General features: G+C 58.9%; 3 protein-coding genes across 3 annotated transcripts; all 3 read right to left on the bottom strand.

Annotated features, from left to right (window-relative positions):
- Positions 1-3,487: 3,487 nt before the first annotated feature.
- On the bottom strand, positions 3,488-5,080 carry LMXM_19_0540 (conserved hypothetical protein; the record flags this gene model as incomplete). Its single annotated transcript, XM_003874186.1, has 1 exon — positions 3,488-5,080. The coding sequence occupies one exon, from the start codon at positions 5,078-5,080 to the stop codon at positions 3,488-3,490; it is 1,593 nt and encodes a 530-aa protein (XP_003874235.1).
- Positions 5,081-10,785: 5,705 nt separating this feature from the next.
- On the bottom strand, positions 10,786-12,342 carry LMXM_19_0570 (conserved hypothetical protein; the record flags this gene model as incomplete). The annotated part of the gene is made up of 1 exon (XM_003874185.1): positions 10,786-12,342. One exon carries the CDS (start codon positions 12,340-12,342, stop codon positions 10,786-10,788), a length of 1,557 nt encoding a protein of 518 aa, XP_003874234.1.
- Positions 12,343-14,485: 2,143 nt separating this feature from the next.
- LMXM_19_0560 (conserved hypothetical protein) lies at positions 14,486-18,637 on the bottom strand (the record flags this gene model as incomplete). The annotated part of the gene is made up of 1 exon (XM_003874184.1): positions 14,486-18,637. The coding sequence occupies one exon, from the start codon at positions 18,635-18,637 to the stop codon at positions 14,486-14,488; it is 4,152 nt and encodes a 1,383-aa protein (XP_003874233.1).
- Between the last annotated feature and the right edge of the window lie 2,695 nt (positions 18,638-21,332).

Raw genomic sequence — 21,332 nt, 5'->3', positions numbered from 1 at the left:
GAGTGCGGCCTATTTCGTCTTCGCTTTTCTTTTTCCCTTTGTCCAGCTACCCGCTGTCCGAAAACGGAAGAAACGAGCAAGAAAAAAAAAAGCGCTCAGCGAGAGGCGGCGCACGCTGCTCGTCCGCACACCCTCCTCCTTGCACGCCCAGCCGCAGCAAAGCGGGGGGAGGGGAGGGGGGGGCGGCGCACTCGAGGCATCGTCATTCAGTTTCGATGCTGTGATACGTCCATCGGTGGATGCGCCGCTGCTTGGCGAAAAGGTACACGCCACCACATGGCACCCCTCACCACACGGTTCCGTCTTTTAATTTCGTTCTCTTTTTTTCCGTGGTTCCGTCTGCGGCGCGGACACGACCTGTCTGCTTCAGAGTCTTTCCTGCCATGCACTACGACTGTGGTGAAGTACTCGAAAATCAGTTGCTTATCCTTTCCTCTCGTCTCCCTCTCTCCCCCATGTGTCCTTCCTGTGTCCGCCCGCCTGCGTGCGAGTGCGTGTGCCTCATCGCCCGTGCGTCTTCGTTTTGTCCTTACGTTGCATCCCCTCATCATCTGCACGCACGCACGCATGGACGCAGCACGGAAAGGGGTGAGGTGAAACCACGCCGGTGAGCAATAGGATCTCTCTGCTTCCACGTCTTGGAACAGTGACGGACAGGAACACTGGAAAGGGGAAAAGAGAAACAGAACGTATCACAAGAGAGAGAGAGGAGTGGCAAGAGGGGGATGGAAGGGGAGGGGAGTGGGTGCCATGGCGTCCTCCTTTGCGGGGTACCCTGCTTTCCATCATCCGCGGCTGCACACCTGTGTCCCCCTCCCCCTCTCTTTCCAGCTTTTCCCCTGGCTTTCGTGCTGCACTGTCATGGTGCATGCTGGCACACTCCCAACAGACGAACACACGAGGCAAAGGCGCGAGGCGGAGAGAGAAAAACAGGAAACAAACAAGCAAACAACAAAAAAAGGAGGACAGAGTACAGTGTGTTGGTGCAGAGCTACCGAGGCACGGTCCCTCCTCCCCCTCCCCCTCCCTCCCCTGCACGCAGGCACGTGACTCCCCCACTGCCCCTCCTCCTCCTCCCTTCTCCCTCCTCCTCCTCTTACTTCCCCCCTTTTTTAGCTCCCTGCGGTGATAGAGGAAGAGGGTGGGTGCAGAGAGACAGGGTACGTGGATGGAGCACACGACGTATAAACCGGAGGGGGAGGGGGCGGGAGAGGGAAGTGCATGTGAAAGAATGCGGCTGCTGCGTGGCCATAGGGGAAGAAGAGGCATGCGGGCAAGAGCGGGAGTGCCTTTTCCATCGCTAACACCTCACCCTGAACCCACGTCATGCAGTCACATAGTAGCTGGGTGCACCAGAGAAAAAGAAAAAAACGAGAGAGAGAGACACCAAAGAAGGCGGGTGGAGGCGGGCACATGTACCGGTGAGTGTATGTATGTATGTGTGTGTGTACGTGGGGGGGGGGCGGGGCGGGGCGGAGGAGGAGCTGGGGAAATTGCTGAAGCCGTTCGCAAGGCTGCGTTCAACGCTGGACAGTGATACACGGCGAACGGGAAGCGAAAAAAAAAAGAAAACCCAAACAACAAAAACACCAACAACAAAGCCCCCCAACACTTCGCCCCTTTTCTAAGGTGTCCGCGATTAGTCTCTTTCACGTCGTTGTGACGGTCTCCGTGACGGCTTCCTGCCTGCTTCGTGCGTTCGCCGTCCTTAGGGAGCACCGTCGCTGAGGAGGGGGGAGGGGGGAGGAGGCTTTATCAGCATGTGGAGCCGCCACTTAGAGTCAGGAAACGAGCACACACACACACACACACACAAAAAGAGAGAGAGGATCGTGGAGCTGCGAAAGCCGATAACAAGGGAGGAAAGCACATCAACCACTGCTGGCGAGCAGCAGAGAGGGGAAGGGGGAGGGGGCCACATCCGATAGTGAGCGAGGATAAAACGACCCTTTCAAAAGAACAAAGAAAAACGGAAAGAAACGCGGGCACTGTGCATGATTTTCTCGGCCACACGCACCACACCAGTCCCTATGCACGTAATCGTATGGGCACACCTCTACGCGCGCATCCCGCCCCCTTCCCATCAGCACCTGCGCGCGCACAGGAGGGCAGAGGGGTCTGTGGTGTCCTCTACATCGACACATATATCAGTATATCTGCGTGTATCTACACGAACGACCGGCCTCCTTTTCCTCCCTTCATCTCTCCCAAACATAAACAGGAAGACGAAACACGCCTCACACACACACACACAAGCTATTCATAATAATACGACTACCATGGATACCAGGAGAAAAGGGGGAGGAAAAGGGAAGGGAACGGGAGGCGAGGGGTAAAGCGCGAGGAGCTGTCTGTGAGGATGTGTGTGTGTGTGGGTGTGGGTGTGTAGGTGGGTGGGTGCAAACAGGACACAAGAAACCACAGAAACAAAAAACAGCAAAGCACACACGGAAGAAAAAAAAAACGGATACGACCTCTGTACATGACACGCTTACCACCCACCAGATCGCATAAAGCCCACACGTATCCTTTTGCTTGGCGATGTGCTCGTGCTGCGACAGCGTGCCCAGATCCCACCCACGAACACATGTCAGCAGCACAGGCGCAGATCCAGCCACGGCTCACACGCCTCAGCTGCATTCCCCTCCCCCCCACACACACACGGCTGCGTTCGGGTCCTCCGAGGGCGAACCGTCCTGCCGGCGAATCGGGGCCGCGCGTCCAACGAGCTCTTCTTCTCGTCGCCCGTTCCGCCTCCGCATGCGTGCTGCGCGCTCAGCATCCGACACACGGGCCCGGCTGTGGGCTGGTCCAGGTGCATGCCGGATGTCCTCAAGCAGGAGGTTGGCCAGCCGCAGCCCAGGGCCCGCTGAGACCCTCTACACCCGACCTGTGTGCCGTGCTGCGCAATCTCAGTCGCCTCAAGCCGCGGCACATGCTTCGCATACGTGCACTGTGGATCCTCGGGCCCGCACCTATGCGTATGCCCCGCCGGAGGAGCACCGACACGCCACCGCCGTGCTGCCCTTCTCTTGCTGCACCGCAATGCTGAAAGCGAAGGGGGGGGGGCAAATGCCTTACAGGCCTGTGGGGGTGTAACGCGTCTCCCGCAGAGCACGGGCTTGTAGCGACGATGCGTCCCGGAACCGAGCCACCCAGCACCGTGTGGCGACGCTCGGTCTCATGGCAACTCCACTGCATGCAGCGCAGGCTACGCCCATGACTCCGCCCGCCAACGTCACGAGTCCGCCCGCCGTGCCCGAGGGCAGGCGGCAGGCCATGGGGCTTCCGCGCAGAGTGCGTGCTAGGCCGTGGTGATTCCATGCACTGAGGTGTCTTTGTATTTGCCGGGCAGGACGAAGCATAGCACATATACACAAAAAAAAAACGTGTATATCAGACACTTCTGCGGTCCTCGTTATACCTTCACATGTCCGACTCTGTTTCGCGCGGTCACTCGTCATAGGTGCCCTGACTTGTCCTCTTCTTAAGATGTTGTCAGGGGTGACACCACCGCAGTGTCCGGTGGTGCAACATCCTTCGTCTTCTGCACTGCATCGTCCTGCTTGCCGGAACCCCAGATGGAGGCACCGCGATGCATGACGTGAATGCCGAGAATGAACATGAGCGCCCCGACAAAGAAGCCGGTACCCAGCATCACAGAGGACGTGCGGACCGCAGAGCAGCTGCGCACATAATCGCTCTGCGTGGTGAAGCTCACGTTGTAGTTCCGCCTCTGGATCGTGTTGGCGACCTTGTCAATGATGAAGTTGCAGTCCAGCAGCGGCCACACGTACGACAGCGCAGTGCTCGCATTCACAGCAAAGCTGGCAGCCTGCAGAATTTGAATGGATTCTGACTTGGGATGCAGAGGCGGATGTTTGTAGTCGACACATCGTGATGCGCAGGAGAGAAGCGTACACTTCTCCAGGAACTTCATGCCCGTCTGGTTCACACACAGCGTGTTCGTCAGCATCGGTTTCACGTATGTGTCTATAACAACGTCCACCACGTCGTCCAGCGAGTTGCACTGACTCTTATCGGTGATGCCGTTGCCGCACATGAAGATGTGGTCTTTCTTATCCAGCGAATAAACCGGATCGTTGTCGCAGTAGTTCAAGAGCTGCGCGCAGGCGCTCTGCGAGACCTGCTGCTCCTGAGTCTGCACCTGAGCCCGCAGCGCCTGGAAGTTGAACTCCTTCTCGCACCACGGCACCAGGTGCCACTGAAAGACGCCAGGCGCACGGCTGTACTGCAGGCCCACCTCGCCGCAGCCAGCGGACAGCACGTAGATGCATATCGTGAACAGCACCGCAAGCAGCGCAAATGCAAGCGCGAACACAAAGTACAGGCAGCTCCACGCAATCGGGCAGCGCCCACTGCAGCGGCACAGCGCAAAGATCAGCATGCACAGCATCAGGAAAACACCGATGCTGCCGACGCAGCACGCCACAACCTCGGCAGTGCGGAAGTACTTGAGGTAGTTGTCGCGTGCCAGATGCACGTAGTGGGTAATATTCTCGTTCACCGCGTCAAAGGCGCTAAAGTCGATCGACGGTGGTATCGGTGGGTCCGCGCTGTAGTTTGTCAGCAGTGTCCCAATGTTCGTACGGGTGTTGTTGAAGTAATCAAGCGTGCGATGCTCGGTGTCGTGGACAATTTGTTTGGCTGCCTGCTCCAGTAACACGGAGCCATACACCAGCAGCACGCACACGCCGCACGCCACCAGCACCGAAATCACAATCCACATCCATAGGCAGCAGCGGGCAACGCCGAGTTCTGCCTCCGCGTTCGGCCTCTCATACGCCTTGCCGTAGCGGCAGCAGTGGCAGCAGAACACAATCGGCAGCCCAATCACCGTAAAGATGAAGACGAGCGCAGCGAAGCCGGGGTACAGGTAGTAGGGCCACTGAGACCGGATGCGATCCGTGTTCCCCAGGCACTCCAGTAGGCTGTTGTTAGAGGACGGACCTTTCCACACTGTTTCGCACGCCAGCGACCGCTGCGCCGAGGCGGTCGTCGCAGCCAGGCACATGACGAGGGCGAGCATAGCGCCCACGAGAAGCGTTGGTTTGACCATTTTATTAGCGGCGATCGTCGGGTGTTGGGCAGCACGGATTCTCTCCACCGATCAAACGTCTGGTAGAATGTGCCTTGCCTCGAAAGGGATAGGAGTGGGTGCGCGCGTGGGTGATGGTCTAAGCCTTGCAGCTGGGGCGACGCCACAAGCGGTAAGGCAGGAAGTGGGGCGAGAAAAATAGGAAGAGGTCTCCTGGACGCGAGAGAGGAGCAAGATCGTGCTCCGGGAGAAAACAAAATGGCGTGGGGCCGCCGGTCTGGAGATGAGCAGAATATCGAAGGGGTGACTATCAGTACGGAGGGGGAGGGGAGGTGGGGGAGGCCGAGCCTGTGCGTATGGAAAAGAGCGGGCAAGCCGAAGCAAAGGACGGAAGACGAGAACGGAGAGCCAGAGCACTTGCAAGCGTCAGGCACACACGCGGGAGCACCAAAAAAGAAGAGTTGACCTCGAAGAAAAATATGCAATAATGAACAAGGAAACAGAAGCACAGATATATGCGGGAGTGTCTTCGTCCCGTGCTCTTGCCGTCTTGTCGCACTTACGCTGAAGGGTGGTTTACGCTGTGTTGTTGCGGTCCTTGCTCTTGCTCAGATATTCGTTGGAGTAGTGTATATGCGCAAGAGAGAAAATAGAACGGTGAGGCAGAGGGGCCCGGGAGAGCGTTACAGAGGCGTCGAGCCGGAGGACGACACCGAGAGGGAGGAAAGGGGAGAGAGGGAAGACACACACGCACACACGCGCACACATACACACAAAGGCAGAAAGAAAACCGGTTCGAGTCGCGATGGGGAAACAACGAACGAAAAGTCCGTAAGCAGTGAAACGACACACCCCCTCGAAGCAAACAACGACTAAAGGAGAGAGGATACGGCGGGCAGAGCTCGCCAACAAAGTGTGTATGAGGCAGAGGGGGGAACGGAGGGAGGGGAGGGAGGAAGGGGGTCGGTGAGTAAACGGGGCAGCTGCAACGGCGACGAAGCGCTAGGAGATTAGACAAGAGAACGAACGACTTCAGGAGAGGCGAAACACACACACACACACGTCGACCAACCGACCAATACACCCGGCAAAACAAATGCACGTTGTTTATTAATGACCTTTGTTTTGCTGGCTCGAGCGCTGACTGTGGAACAACCCCCCTCCCTTCTCCCCCACACGCAGCAGAGCAACAGCGGAAAAAACGGAAGAAAACAACACATGTAAGTACGTAAGAAGGGAGAGCCCAAGAAGAGCAAAGAAGGAGGATGAGTCTCTCTATGTGGAGATGGAGAGGAGGGCAGGGAAGAGGGGGGACGTTTCTGGTTGGGTGCGTGGCCACGTGAACGCACTTCGCCGTTTCTCTTGCGGCTTTTGTCTGTGGCTGCAACGTGTATGTGGGCTACGTATGTTTGCTTGTATACATATATATATATATGCTCTCCGTTGTGGGGAGAGAGCGTTTGTTGTCTGTGCTGGAGCTTTGCGGGTGACGTGGAGGATACGCTGTCAATTCGAAGTGCGTAAAAAAAAGAGCAACAGAAAAGGCGCGATGGAGGCCTGTATAACCACGCGCCAGTGCTTCCGAGTTGTTTTGCTGGAGTTGGTGTTGTCTGTGTGCGTTTGGTGGTGTTGCTGCACAAGAACACCTCAAAGACGCATGAATAAAGACAGGCGATATATATATATATATAGGTGTATGTGTATATGGACATATGCACGGGTATATAAAGAAGTCGTGCGCGTATGTATGTGTGTGTGTGTGTGTGTGTTTGAGTGTCAAGGTGGAGGCACGTTGGCGTGGATGACGCCACACGTAAAAGAGGAGGGGGAAGCGAGGGCGGAGGGAGGGGGTCGAGTAGAGACAACCAAGCGAAAGCGGTGAACCATAGTAAGAGAAGACACAAGAGAGCACATCACGGACGGAAAAGGGCTGTGTTGCGCATGGGGTGCGCACGCCGCTTGAGTCTTTATTTTTCCGTTTCTTGTGCTCGTACGAGTGCGTGTGCGCTTGTCCACTGACGGGAGCCGATACCCTGCTTCGTGCTTTCCTCCTCGACCACTTTGGGGGAGTCTGCACCCGGCGGCCACCGCACCCCACACCCTGTACATGTCGTGAGGTCAAAACCTACGATGATGGCACTCTTATTATGTCCCGAACCCTAGGAGCAGGGGTTGCGAGTGCAATGGCCAGAAGGAAAATACTGCACATCACCAAGAGTACGCTTCAGGCCTGCGCGCGCACTCACACACATTCTCGTGATTGTGGTGCAAGTATATCGGCATCTGTCGTGCATCGTTCACCGTACAACACGTTTATGCGGTTCCGGCTGAGCTGCAGCACGGAGACGCCGTTTGACGCCCACGTGATGGGCTTCCTTGCTTGTGTGGCAGTTGCCGGTAGGCCAAGAACTGGGTCTCTCGCCATCCACTGGCCACCCGTCTCTGCCCCTGGAAATACCCGAAATGTTTCTCCATCACCATTCTCCTTTCGCCTCGCATCGGTTTCTCTCTCGAGAGAGAAACCGATGCGAGGGCTGGAGCTCTATAATTGGGCCCGGGAGGAGGTACGGCACATCAGCCCCACTCCTCCTCCGCACTACAGGAAGAAACACCTTGATTTAGGCCGTGTCTAGAGGGAAGAGCGGAGCCGGACAAGAAGAGCAACACCCCCCCCTCACAAGAGGCGCAGCGGGAGATAATAACAGGTGTTAGAATCGGGAAAGACAGCGCCTACCACTGCTCCATTCTAAGCACTCCGTCGGAGACAAGAAAGGCTACGACAGAAAAGGCAAACGTCAGATCTTGCTTTCCACACACATATATATATATGTACTGCCATACAACACGAGGTCAGACCCCCACCCACACCCCACCGGCTCCGCAGGCCACCACACAGTCACCCCCCATTAGGCGGGTCACCACCTCGTGCATCCCTCCGGGCGGCGCAGGCTCCCCACAACTACCCAGTCGGGGCCGCGGATGCGATACGTCCGAGCCACCTTCGCACGCTGACCATCATATGCCCATGGCACAGGCGCGGGCACAGTCGCTGACCGCCCCGACGCACCGCACCGAATCCACGAAGGCCTCGGTACTTGGTCCTGCCACCGCTACATGTGGCTCCGCGCTGGCAGGGATAAGGGGGGAGGTGGAGGGGGGCTTCTCGGTTCGCCGGAACAGTACGTGGTAGGCCCTGATACCAGGCTGAGGTGTCCCCTCCCCCGTCATCAGACTAGAGCAGTCATGAGGGGGAGGGGTGAAGGCAGGACATGAACCAGTACAACAAGGGACGCGTGTATAAAAGGATGTGTGGATGCGGGTGTGTGTTGGCAGGAACGGCACCCGTACCGAATCGTGCAGCACCACGCCAGTGGCAGCCAACACGCGCACACATGCACACGCAGCGACAACAGCAGGCATGGAGAGAGGGGAGGGAGAGGCTAGTCGGGGATCGACAACTCAGAGAGGAACCCATGATAGCATGAAGGACATTCGGAAAGAAAAGGGCGAGAGAGGCTCAGCCACTACCCGGCACACAACACATACACATGCCGACACAGACACAGGCACAAAGACATGCCCCAACTTGAGAAGTGGCGCGTCCTGTACTGTGAGAGAACAGAGAAACGACGCTTCAAGAGCGAGAGGGACAACAAAAACAACAACAAAAACACAAGGAGGAGCGAAACTGCCCCATATGCCGCACGTGTGAGGGAGAAATCGGTGGAGGGGCAGGAGGGAGAAGACGTCGCAGGGGAACCGCAAGCCGCAGCATCCCGGCCACGCTTTCCAGCAATCACCAGGAGGAGCGCCTGCGACGCACAGAAACACAAGTACTACTGGTCCACACGCACAACAGCCATCTTCACAAAGAAAAAGGGGTGCGCTCGTGAAGAGTAGAGGTGGGGGTGAGGGAGTGGGGGGGGGGGGCAAAAAAGAGTTTCTTATATCTGCGCTCCGGTGGTGACACACCTCTGTGCACGTGCGCGGTAACGTCGCCTGCCAGTACCGATGGGGGTGCGTATCTGAGAGTGTGTATATATTTGTGTGCGTATTTCGCTTTGCTTGACCTTTTTCTGTTTTTTCTCATCGGCGGTGGTGATGGTGGCGTTTCCGGTGATCTATGCCATACCCATCGACATGACGCACACGCGCACACACAGGGGGAGGGGGGGGGGAAGCCAGCAAGCGCAGATGCAAAAACAACAAAAGAAAAAACGAGAGGAAAGCGAAACTTCGAAGACGAAGCCGCGTCAAACACTGAGGTGCGCGAGATAAGAGTTTGACTACACAAGAATAGAGCAACGACAACGAAACGCGAGGCATGCGCACGAGCGCACTCACACGACGGCGATGGAAGAGAAGAACAAATAAATGAAAGCGAGAGGAGGAGAAAGAGTGGAGAGGGGGAGGGGGAGGGCAGTAAGAGACAGGGTGTGGAGGGAGTGAGAGGGAGGTCCGACAGAACGGCAAGAGCGCCCGTGCACGAATACATCAAGAAGCAGCTAGGCACTCAGACACACAGACCCCAGCAATTCCCCCCCCAAACAATACATATATATATATTCTTACACATGTGCAAAGTTGGGCGGAGGTGCCGCCGCCCGCGAGGCAAACAAACTCAGAAAACACACACACACACACACGCACAAGAGAGAGGGGGAGGGGGCCCTGAAACTAAAGACATCCATACGCATCGTGCATGTGAGCATCCTGTGCGTGGACCGACCCACACACACTCATTTACAGACGCCTACACGATAGCGCAGTGTAGTGTTCAGGCATACACATCAAGGCAACACAAATGTACACACACACACACATATAAATTCACTGCTTGCCCGCAGTGACAAGCTAGCAATCGAAACTGCAGAAACTAGTCTACATATTTGTGTGGCCGTCTCTCCTGCGCCGATTATCGGTCGGCCACTTCTGTGTACGGTTGAGCTCCCCAACGTGGGCGGCTTCATCGCCACAAAGGAGCACATTCATGCGCTTTTTCTTCGTGCGCCTGTGTGTATGCGTCTTCTAGGGAGTCCGGGGTGAGGGGGGGGGAGGGTTACTCACGTCTCTCACGCCCATGCAGCCAAAGTCAGAGGATGACCGCAAGGACAGAGACCAACTGCGGTGGGGGTGGGGGGAGCCATAAAGAAAAAAAAGGGCAAAGCCGAAGCAGCACGCAGAGAGCAGGTTCTCCTGCTCCATGAAGGATGGGAGTATTTCGACACACCCGCCTCGCACGCGCGGCCACAGCCGTTCCTTTTTTTTCGCCTTCAGCCACTATGAGTCTGAGCGCGCACTTCACTTTTACCACTTCCCTACCTGCTGCACGCACGGAAATACATGCCGCCAAATGCCAGAGGCTGAGCCAACAACAACCCAACGCAAGAAGTAGTCCCCAGCAACACCTTCACCATCACCTCACACGCCTACTCCTCTCTTCCAGAGTCTTGGTCTATCGCTAATCCGCTGCGACCCGCTGTTGCCGACCACAGTCGGCAGCACCTTCTCCACGAGATCACCTCTGCACGTCCCCTCGCTTGCCCGTTTCCTTTTCGCAGGCCCAGCTCGCATGTACGTTGCTCCTTCGATCGCTTCCACATATGCGCTCCCTCTCCCTCTCCTCGCCGTCCGCCGCCGGGCCAAGAAAGGTGCAGTGGGAGAGTGAGGGCCGAGCGGGCGGGGGGGGGGGGCGCAGCTAAAAAGCTCAACACAGGGCACAGTGGCTACTTCCTCCACTTTCCCGTGACTGTGAAATCCTCATCTTTCTCCGATGGGACCTGGATCGAGGCACCGCGATGTATGGCGTAAATGCCGAGAATGAACATGAGCGCCCCGACAAAGAAGCCGGTACCCAGCATCACAGAGGACGTGCGGACCGCAGAGCAGCTGCGCACATAATCGCTCTGCGTGGTGAAGCTCACGTTGTAGTTCCGCGTCTCAATCGTGTTGGTACCCTTGTCAATGATGAAGTTGCAGTCCAGCAGCGGCCACACGTACGACAGCGCAGTGCTCGCATTCACAGCAAAGTCAGAGGCCTGCAGAATTTGAATGGAGTACGTCTTGGCATACACATCCAGTGCGTCGTAGTCCACACACCGCGATGCGCAGGACTGCACTGTACACTTCTCCAGGAACTCCATGCCCGTCTGGTTCACACACAGCGTGTTCGTCAGCATCGGTTTCACGTATGTGTCTATAACAACGTCCACCACGTCGTCCAGCGAGTTGCACTGACTCTTATCGGTGATGCCGTTGCCGCACATGAAGATGTGGTCTTTCTTCTCCAGCGAATAAACCGGATCGTTGTCGCAGTAGTTCAAGAGCTGCGCGCAGGCGCTCTGCGAGACCTGCTGCTCCTGAGTCTGCACCTGAGCCTGCAGCGCCTGGAAGTTGAACTCCTTCTCGCACCACGGCACCAGGTACCACTGAAAGACGCCAGGCGCACGGCTGTACTGCAGGCCCACCTCGCCGCAGCCAGCGGACAGCACGTAGATGCATATCGTGAACAGCACCGCAAGCAGCGCAAATGCAAGCGCGAACACAAAGTACAGGCAGCTCCATGCAATCGGGCAGCACCCACTGCAGCGGCACAGCGCAAAGATCAGCATGCACAGCATCAGGAAAACACCGATGCTGCCGACGCAGCACGCCACAACCTCGGCAGTGCGGAAGTACTTGAGGTAGTTGTCGCGTGCCAGATGCACGTAGTGGGTAATCGTCTCGTTCACCGCGTCAAAGGCGCTAAAGTCGATCGACGGTGGTATCGGTGGGTCCGCGCTGTAGTTTGTCAGCAGCATGGTGATGTTCGCACGGGTGTTGTTGAAGTAATCAAGCGTGCGATGCTCGGTGTCGTGGACAATTTGTTTGGCTGCCTGCTCCAGTAACACGGAGCCATACACCACCAGCACGCACACGCCGCACGCCACCAGCACCGAAATCACAATCCACATCCATAGGCAGCAGCGGGCAACGCCGAGTTCTGCCTCCGCGTTCGGCCTCTCATACGCCTTGCCGTAGCGGCAGCAGTGGCAGCAGAACACGATCGGCAGCCCAATCACCGTAAAGATGAAGACGAGCGCAGCGAAGCCGGGGTACAGGTAGTAGGGCCACTGAGACCGGATGCGATCCGTGTTCCCCAGGCACTCCAGTAGGCTGTTGTTAGAGGACGGACCTTTCCACACTGTTTCGCACGCCAGCGACCGCTGCGCCGAGGCGGTCGTCGCAGCCAGGCACATGACGAGGGCGAGCATAGCGCCCACGAGAAGCGTTGGTTTGACCATTTTATTAGCGGCGATCGTCGGGTGTTGGGCAGCACGGATTCTCTCCACCGGTCAAGCGTCTGGTAGAATGTCTTTTGCCTCGAAAGGGATAGGAGTGGGTGCGCGCGCTGTGTTAACCGTTCCTTTTTTTGGCAAAGCGAGAGAGGGGGGACGAGGGGACGGGTACAGTCCGGAGAACAAGCAAACCAACGGAACAGGTGAACCAAGGGAGGAGGAGACCGTGAAAACAAAAACACGAGTGCAGGAGGTGCAAAGAAGAATAAAAATGGGAGAATACGTCGAAGCCAGCGAAGAGGAAATCTGAAGAAAAAATAATAATAATAGCCAGGCACCCATGCAACAAGAGAAACACCGTGAGGGAAGCAACGAGCGGGGGGCTCTTCGGAAGCGTGGGAGGCGGCGTATGCGTGTTTTCCTTGCTGTTCGTTGTCTGGATGAAGGGGGTGGGGTGGGGCGGGTGGTGGTGATGACGATGGTGCCTTCAAGAGAAAAACAAAATAGAGAAGTGGCGCAGATGGTTGCTGGTGCGGTGCACCTGCCCCTTGTTTCTCTCTCCCCTTCCTAGGTTAGACTTTATCGGTTCTGTTCGTCTCTAGCTCGCTGTGTGGATCACGGGCATCCAAGGAATTCTTCTACGGGGTGGGCGGAGGAGGGGAGGGGGTGAGAGAGAGGGAGTCTAACTCACAAGGTCGTCAAATCACACGTACGTGGTGGGGCATGTGAACGGGGAGGAGAGAGGAGGGGGGTGGGACTGCGGGCTTTTTGTTTTTGCCCAGTTGCTGCTTTCTACACGCACACACACTAAGAAAAAAAAGCAAGAGAATACCTGTGTGGCGGCTTTACAGACGTCTGCAGCCCCTGGCCGATACGCACGCGTACACGCACAGGGTGCAGGAGCAAAGGTAAAATGCCACAACCGCACAGCACCGAGAAAGGAGAACGGGGCAAGAGCAAGAGAGCGAGAGGTAGCAAACCTCTTCCCAGAAAATAGCAAGAAAAAAGTGGCAATGAAACGGAGAGTGGTGGAGGAGCCAACAGAGAGGGAGGGAGAGATCAACGCACACACTGGTGGGAAGTAGACGAGAGAATATATATATATATATGTATGTATATATACAGTGCAAGAGCGTGACTGTTTGCCTGCGTGTGTGTGTGTGTATGTGACGGAAATACACGTCCAGTGAGACGTCTAACAGGAAGATGTCGGTGGGGTGGGGGAGGGGGAGGAAGACAAAGAACAAGGAAAGCAGAGGACGGGGAGCTTAGACAGCAGCTGCACGATGAACACACACGAAAAGGATCGAGCAAACAAAAACAAATTCGTGACACTGATAGCGGCAAAACAAAAATGAAGATGGAGCCCGACCACGTTCGGCTCAGCAGACGCCCAGGGTGTGTGTGTGTGTGTGCCGAGGGGGGAGGGGAGGGGGGTTGCATGTGTGGACGGGTGCGTTGAGGAGGAGGCGGGAGGGAGGGTGAGAGATTAGGGGAGGGAGGGGAGAAGTCGCTTTGTGCCGCTATGAAAGTGTAGCCAGAGATGCATGCACACGCGCGCGCGCCTGATTAAATCACCTGTACCCTCACTCGCATCATCACATGCGAAATGGTATCCTTAACCTCTTCACCGACGACGGTAGCTAGGCGTACGGCCGCAAATGTCACTGCCCGTGCTCCATGCTTCATCGGAGGAGGAGGACGAGGTGGACGGTAAGGAGGTGGACATGGGAGTCTGCTTTTTCTTGGTTTTGCTTCTCAGCGGTGGTTTCGCATCCTTCTTGTCCAGAGGATCATGATCAAGCGTGGAGGAGGAGGGGGGAGGCGAGATCAGCGCTGTTCTCGCCGCCCGTGAGTTGTACATCCGCAGCCAACGAAGGCCGCTGGCATTCTCTCGCCCTTTTCTCTACGTGCGCTTCACATACACAGAGAAAGCTATCGAGAGGCGCTTGGGCAAAAAAGGAAGAGAGCAGCCGACTGCCCGGCGCGGCATCACGGAGGTCTGCACCCACCCCCTGATAGCGTGTATGTACACATGCACAGCATTAGAGGCGGGATTGCTGTGGGCACACGCGTGCACCTGGTTCGGCCTCCATCTAGCGACCATGTTAGCCTCCTACCATTGTCGCTTCCTCGGCCACGTTTCCCCTTATTGCGCACAAGTAGCGGGCGCATCGCCGCACATCGCCTCCGCCCAGCGAATGGCACTCCCGCACAGATTCGCCCCGTCTCCGTCCGCTGCGGCCATCGCCGAGGCGACGGCGTCGTCGTCCGCGAAGCGGAGGAAAAGAGAGAGTACGATGGTGCGCAAGTCCTCCAGATTCACGACAGAACCGGCCCTGCCCACGGCCACACCGTCTAGTGATGAGGCCGCCTCCTCGACGATCTTTGTTTCTGCTCCCTCATTCATGGGCTCGTGCGACACGCCGCAAGCCTGAAACAGCGGCCAGGCACGACGGAGTGCCGCGAGCCAGAAGGCACCACTTAACTCACCGACGTCCACCGGCTCAGCATCGCCCGGTGACATGGACGACAGCTTATAGGGCGAGGCCGTCGACGGTGCGGCGGACACTGCCGTTGTTGCGGTAGCGGGCGGGCTGAGCAACGCAGCCGCCATGACGAGCAGTTGAAGCGTTGGCGCCATGGCCGGAGCTGCTGGAGATGACGCCGCGGCAGTGGTCGCGCCGCTGCCTGCAAGCGACGGCAGCACCGCATCCACCACACCCTGCACATTCCACGTCTGGTTGAGAGGCATGACCGCATAGACGGAGAGGACGCGGCCCCACACGAAGCGCAGCGCCGCCTCAGCGGTGGCCGGAGCGGCGGTGCCGGTGCCTGGGCTGCGCCAGCTATCCCTGTTTTCCTTCGCCGAAGTCCATGTCCACGACTCCAGCTCTCCGGCGAAGGCTGAGGTGGCGCCATGCAAGGGAGCGGCGCGGTCGTTTTGGCATGACGACATCCACGTCTGCTGCAGTCGAGCGCTGGACTGCGCACCCTTAGACCTGTCGCTCTCCGCCGCCTCCCTGGCGCTTGCCGCCGACCGCAGTGGGCGCAGCAGCTGCAGGCGCACCGGTGCTTCATTGTACGGTAGTAGTTGCGTCGGCAATGAAGCTACTGGAATACTGCAGAGCAGTTGACGCCACGTGTCGGTCAGGGTGGGCGCTGAGATCTGGTCGATGGACTTGGCCGCCACACCCAGTGCCAACTGCAGCTGCCACGACGAGTCCTTGGCAAACGTCGAAAGGCATTCCGCAGCGGCGACATCGACGGTGGCGCGCCAGTTGCAGGAAGTCGTCTTGCCATCATCGCTGCGCCTTTCGACGCTCGCCTCGGGAAGCCCTGCACCAGAGAAGAGCGGGTGGGCGAGAAGAGTGTTGCACAGCCGCAGAACCATCAACCGACACTCCCACGTGTCCGCCGACGGCGTGCGCCACCACGGCGTTGCGAGCCGGTCCGCTGCGCCGTCGAGTGAGGGCAACACGTGGGACACTGGGCCGAGCGCGCGCGCCACTGCGTCGTCAATGGCCGCGTCGATCGGCGGCGCATCGCAGGGTAGCCATCGCTTGCTGTACTCTATCGTGAGGCCCACACCGATGGTGAGGAGGTCCGCATCGGTGCACGACAAGCACGTCACCGCAGCGTTCCGTACGCATGCGGCGAGCGGTCCATCAGCGCCGCAAGACGGAGCCGTTCCATGATCAGCGGTGCCAGGGTAGTCTGCAACAGCGTGAAAGACGATAAGCCAGTACGCACGCTGCAGGCTCAGCTGCAGAGGGTGCGTGTTGTGCGTGTCGTGCTTCGCCGCGCTGTCGTCGGGGCTGTCACGCGACGGCGTGGACACCGCATCGCAGTGAGTGTTGCACGAAGTCGGGACGGACCCCAGCAGGGTGCGTGCCAGGTTACCCGTGAGGAACTGGGCAAAGGCCTCCTCACAGTCCGCCGCCGTAGCTGCAACAGCCTCACCATCACCCTTGACGTCACCAGCAGCAGCGGTGTTTTTGGGCGGTGGCGGCATAAAGGATGCGCTCACGACGCGTGCAACGGCCTCGCGGACGGCCACGGTGCCGTGCCGCAGAAGAAATGGCTTGGCGCTGCGCAGCACGTACCGCTCCAGCACGTAGGCCGCTGTCCGCAAGTCGAGCTGGCGCGCGATGCTGTAGAGAAAGCCGAAGGCGCAAGCGACTGGCAAGCCGTCGCAGGTGTCGATGATGGCTCTCTGGCAGGACGACAACGACGCCGCGCTAGGTGCATTAAAAGACCCGGCCGCCACAGAAGCCGCACGGTGCGTCGCCGTAAGGAGTGCCTCACTGAGGCTGTGTTTATGCCGTGAGCTGGCGGTGTCGCCTTCAGTCGTTGAATCTGCCCCAGGGAGCGTAGAGCAGCGTCGGGCGGCTGACGCGGCTGCTGCAGCTTTGTGTCCCGCCCCAGCGACGATTCCCTTCGAAAAGGCGATGCTGCGTCGCGTCGATCCGACGAACGGCAGCAGCAGCGGCCCACCCGTTGTTGCGGCAGCCCTTTCCTCTTGCTCAGCATCATCCGCCTCGCCAGAGACAGTGACGTTTTGCGATATGTGAAGCAGCGGGACCTGGGCCGCCTCACGGCTGAACGCAAACGCCAAGGACTCCGTAAGATAGCCATACTCGTCTGGGTTCTTCTGGAGTAAGGCCACGATGCCGTGGGCATGCTGCACGAGAGCCTGCCAGCAGGCCCGTATGCACGCGGGAGGGAACTCATCGCGGTGAGCAAGCAGATGACCCAGGACGTTGTCGAGCACCTCGCTATTGCCATCCTCAGCACAGCAGTCGAGGAGCCGCTGCAGCTGCTTGTGTGCGGCCAGCACATCCACGAGGATGTCGCTAAGACCTGGACGCAGGGCGTAGTTGTGCTTGGCGAAGTACTCCACTGACAATGCCGCGGCCCGCTCTTGCAGCTCTGCGTGATCCTTGCGCAGCGCCAGAGTAGCTTGCAGTGAGGCTGAATGAGCATTGACACGCAGCACAGGCACGACACGAGTTCCGTCGGTGCCACCCCCGCCGCTGGCACTGCCAGCGAACTCGGGCGTGGAGAGGACGTCGCCGGGTGCTGCAGCCGCATGGCGGTCCAGCTTGCCGTCGACATCGATAACGTGAACCTTGGACGATGCCGCTGTGGCGCCGCGCTGAGCCTTGGCACCTACCTCTTCCCGCTTGCCCTTTTTTGCTTTTCGGGGGCCGGTGGACACCTTGGCCGTTCCTGTCACCGTTGGTGCATCGGGTTGTCGGTAGAAGCGGCCGCGGTACAGGGCAGTCAGAGGCGCCTCCTCTGCGGCGCCCCTGTTTGCGTGCAGCGCGGCCTTCTCGCGCAGTGGCGATGCCGGCAACGAGGACGCGGTAGCCCCCATTGCCGAGGTGCCCGTTAGCGTGTGTGATGGACCCTCCGCGGTCGCTCCTTGGGATTCCTCTTGCAGTCGCTGCACCACCGCATGCTGCTGAAGAATGCGTTTATTCTGCTGCTGCTGAAGAACCTCGTCCGCCGTGTACTTTGGTTTGTCCAGCACGACGTCCTTCCGGCTGCCGCTGGCGGTGTGGACAAGAGTGCTGGCGGTGGGCCGAGCGTAGCGCGGGTACGCCTGCAGCGCATTCACCCCGCCGGCGAGCTCGCTGTTGTCGATGAGGGCCAGTCGGTGCTGCACAGCACGGGTCAAGTCATTTCCAGAGGCATCCACACAGGCGTCGGACCAGTCTGCCGCGGTGTCTTGTCCTGAGTACCTCACGTCCGCCGTCGAACTACTGCGGCCCGCGCAGGTCAGATGTGACGCACTCGTGACAGGATCGAAGAGCTTCCCTTTTGCGTTGGGGGTCACCTCCTCAACGCTATTGAAGTTGTTGTTCGGCTTTCCACTCGTCACTTCCAGCAGCCTCGCGGTGGAGGTGGCGTTTCGCGGCTGCACGTACAGGTTCTCGCTTGTCCCCACGGCGTCTAGGCCATGCATCGGTAGTGCGTGGGCGGTGAAGTGCTCGTAGAGGTATTCGAGCACCGTGAGAGCCGCGTTCGGTTCCCGACGCAGCACCGCATCAATCAGCGGTTGCGTTACCGTTGTGCAGCTGAGTTGCTGCAGCGCACGGTACACCTGTGACCAGACATCCCGCTTCGTGGCCCCCGCGGCGCCCGTGGGAAGTCGCTGGAGGTCCAAGTACTTGGTCCCGCTATAGTGCGTCACGATCTCTGCCGCAAGGTGGCCGGTTGCCAAGTCCCGCTTTGGGTTCTGTATGGGCGCAGAAAGGTCGAGGGACTGCACCCACTTGATCACCTCTCGCTGCATTTTGGGTGGGAGAGGGTGGAGTGAGCGGGGCGGGCGGAGTCGCTTGATGAACAAAAGGACCAGAGAGACGAAGAGGTGTTGGCGACGGTGCACACACACACACACAAACGACACGGCCCAGTCGCCGTTCCAAAGGCTCTACAATCGGAGAAGGACAGTAACCGCCACAGGGCCACACGGCGTGGGTCCAATGTGTGCGTGTGTGTATGAGTGCGAAACAGGGCAAGGGCAGATAGAAGCTGCCGTCTCTCTCGTTCTCCTGCTCACGCTGTATCTCCCACTTCGCAAGAAATCTACAGAGCCCAACACCAGGCGCGTGCCACGCAACCGCTTGCCCTTTCTCTTTCTTGCGTCAGCTTCTACGCGCATCCAAAGACACGCCACATTCGATTCGTTAGAGTAGGTCAGCCGCATGCCCATCAGAGCGCGCATGCGGGCGTGGCCGTAACGAATGCCACAAGAAAAGAAGAAAGCGAGACAAAGGTTGATGCGTGTATGCATGTGGCGATAATGGCAGTGCGTGTGGTGTGTGTCCGCAAGGCGAGGCGGTGTGCGTGTGTGGCGGGGGGGAGGAGGAGGAGGAGGAGAGGGAGGATGCACCGTGCTCGTAAAAAAAAAACAGAGGGGGAAGAGACGGGGTCACAAGTACAACCAACAAGCCGGGCAAGTTCGCTATGCAGCATTTGGCGCAGAGAGCGCTGGGCCCCACGATGATCCGAAATGAATGGCGAATCTGCCGAGGGCAACGCCGAAGCCAGGCGCATTTTCCCATGGACAGCAAACACGTCCCGAGGTCCTCCCAGCGGCGGAGGGTTTCGGCTGTGAGGTGGGGAGGACATTCAACCGATCCTGCGCCTCCGTGGTCGGTTGACCCTTTGAGCCGCCAAATCCTCGGAAAATGATATCCTGACCAGGAAATCGGTATACCTGGGGGAAAGGGTTGGCAACGCGGTCCCCGTCGGGGTTGCACTTCAAATACTGAGAACCTCTGCGCCCCCGCACATACACAGAGGCCCCCATGGCTTACACCTTACGCAAGAGAGAAGCGATACACAGTCCACAGCAATTCCCTGCTGTTGAAGGGGGGGGGGCAAGACAGACGCCCATTGCACGCCGACAGCAAAAGGCGAAGGAGATACATCGCGCATGCCTGCCGTGATACGACTGGAAAGGGGCCCGCTGTTTTGTCTGCGGGCCGCTCGCCCTCTCTCCCCCATCTCCCTCCGCGAGAGCGTGCACTAACTTATAACGAATGGAAAGCGCCACCGCAAAAGCCGCAAACGGTCGCAAGACAATGACAATGGGGAGAACGGCGACACCCACGATGCGCTTTTTACCGCCTTCACGGTGCACCTTCAGCCACGGGAGACAGCCGTACCTTCCCCCCACCACATCCTGGACTGCCACAGGCCCCCGTTCCGCGTGGTGAGAAGCAGCCGTAGAAACACGCGTCACGGCACTGCACCGACTCGGTCATCTCAGCACGGCCACTGCCTCCACCCACACCCCACCGGCTCCGCAGGCCGCCACACAGTCACCCCCCATTAGGCGGGTCACCACCTCGTGCATCCCTCCGGGCGGCGCAGGCTCCCCACAACTACCCAGTCGGGGCCGCGGATGCGATACGTCCGAGCCACCTTCACACGCTGACCAGCATATGCCCATGGCACAGGCGCGGGCACAGTCGCTGACCGCCCCGACGCACCGCACCGAATCCACGAAGGCCTCGGTACTTGGTCCTGCCACCGCTACATGTGGCTCCGCGCTGGCAGGGATAAGGGGGGAGGTGGAGGGGGGCTTCTCGGTTCGCCGGAACAGTACGTGGTAGGCCCTGATACCAGGCTGAGGTGTCCCCTCCCCCGCCATCAGACTAGAGCAGTACGTGAAGACCTTTTTTCACTGCGTCCAGATCCCACCCACGAACACATGTCAGCAGCACAGGCGCAGATCCAGTCACGGCTCACACGCCTCAGCTGCATTCCCCTCCCCCCCCCCACACACGGCTGCGTTCGGGTCCTCCGAGGGCGAACCGTCCTGCCGGCGAATCGGGGCCGCGCGTCCAACGAGCTCTTCTCGTCGCCCGTTCCGCCTCCGCATGCGTGCTGCGCGCTCAGCATCCGACACACGGACCCGGCTGTGGGCTGGTCCAGGTGCATGCCGGATGTCCTCAAGCAGGAGGTTGGCCAGCCGCAGCCCAGGGCCCGCTGAGACCCTCTACACCCGACCTGTGTGCCGTGCTGCGCAATCTCAGTCACCTCAAGCCGCGGCACATGCTTCGCACACGTGCACTGTGGATCCTCGGGCCCGCACCTATGCGTATGCCCCGCCGGAGGAGCACCGACACGCCACCGCCGTGCTGCCCTTCTCTTGCTGCACCGCAATGCTGAAAGCGAAGGGGGGGGGGGGGCAAATGCCTTACAGGCCTGTGGGGGTGTAACGCGTCTCCCGCAGAGCACGGGCTTGTAGCGACGATGCGTCCCGGAACCGAGCCACCCAGCACCGTGTGGCGACGCTCGGTCTCATGGCAACTCCACTGCATGCAGCGAAGGCTACGCCCATGACTCCGCCCGCCAACGTCACGAGTCCGCCCGCCGTGCCCGAGGGCAGGCGGCAGGCCATGGGGCTTCCGCGCAGAGTGCGTGCTAGGCCGTGGTGATTCCATGCACTGAGGTGTCCCTGCCATCTACGGGGACGG

The sequence above is a fragment of the Leishmania mexicana genome, chromosome 19 (genome assembly GCF_000234665.1).
Source record: "Leishmania mexicana MHOM/GT/2001/U1103 complete genome, chromosome 19".
Lineage (NCBI taxonomy): Eukaryota > Euglenozoa > Kinetoplastea > Trypanosomatida > Trypanosomatidae > Leishmania > Leishmania mexicana.
Note: the sequence above shows the minus strand (reverse complement) of the source record. Positions and strands in the feature narration are given on the sequence as shown.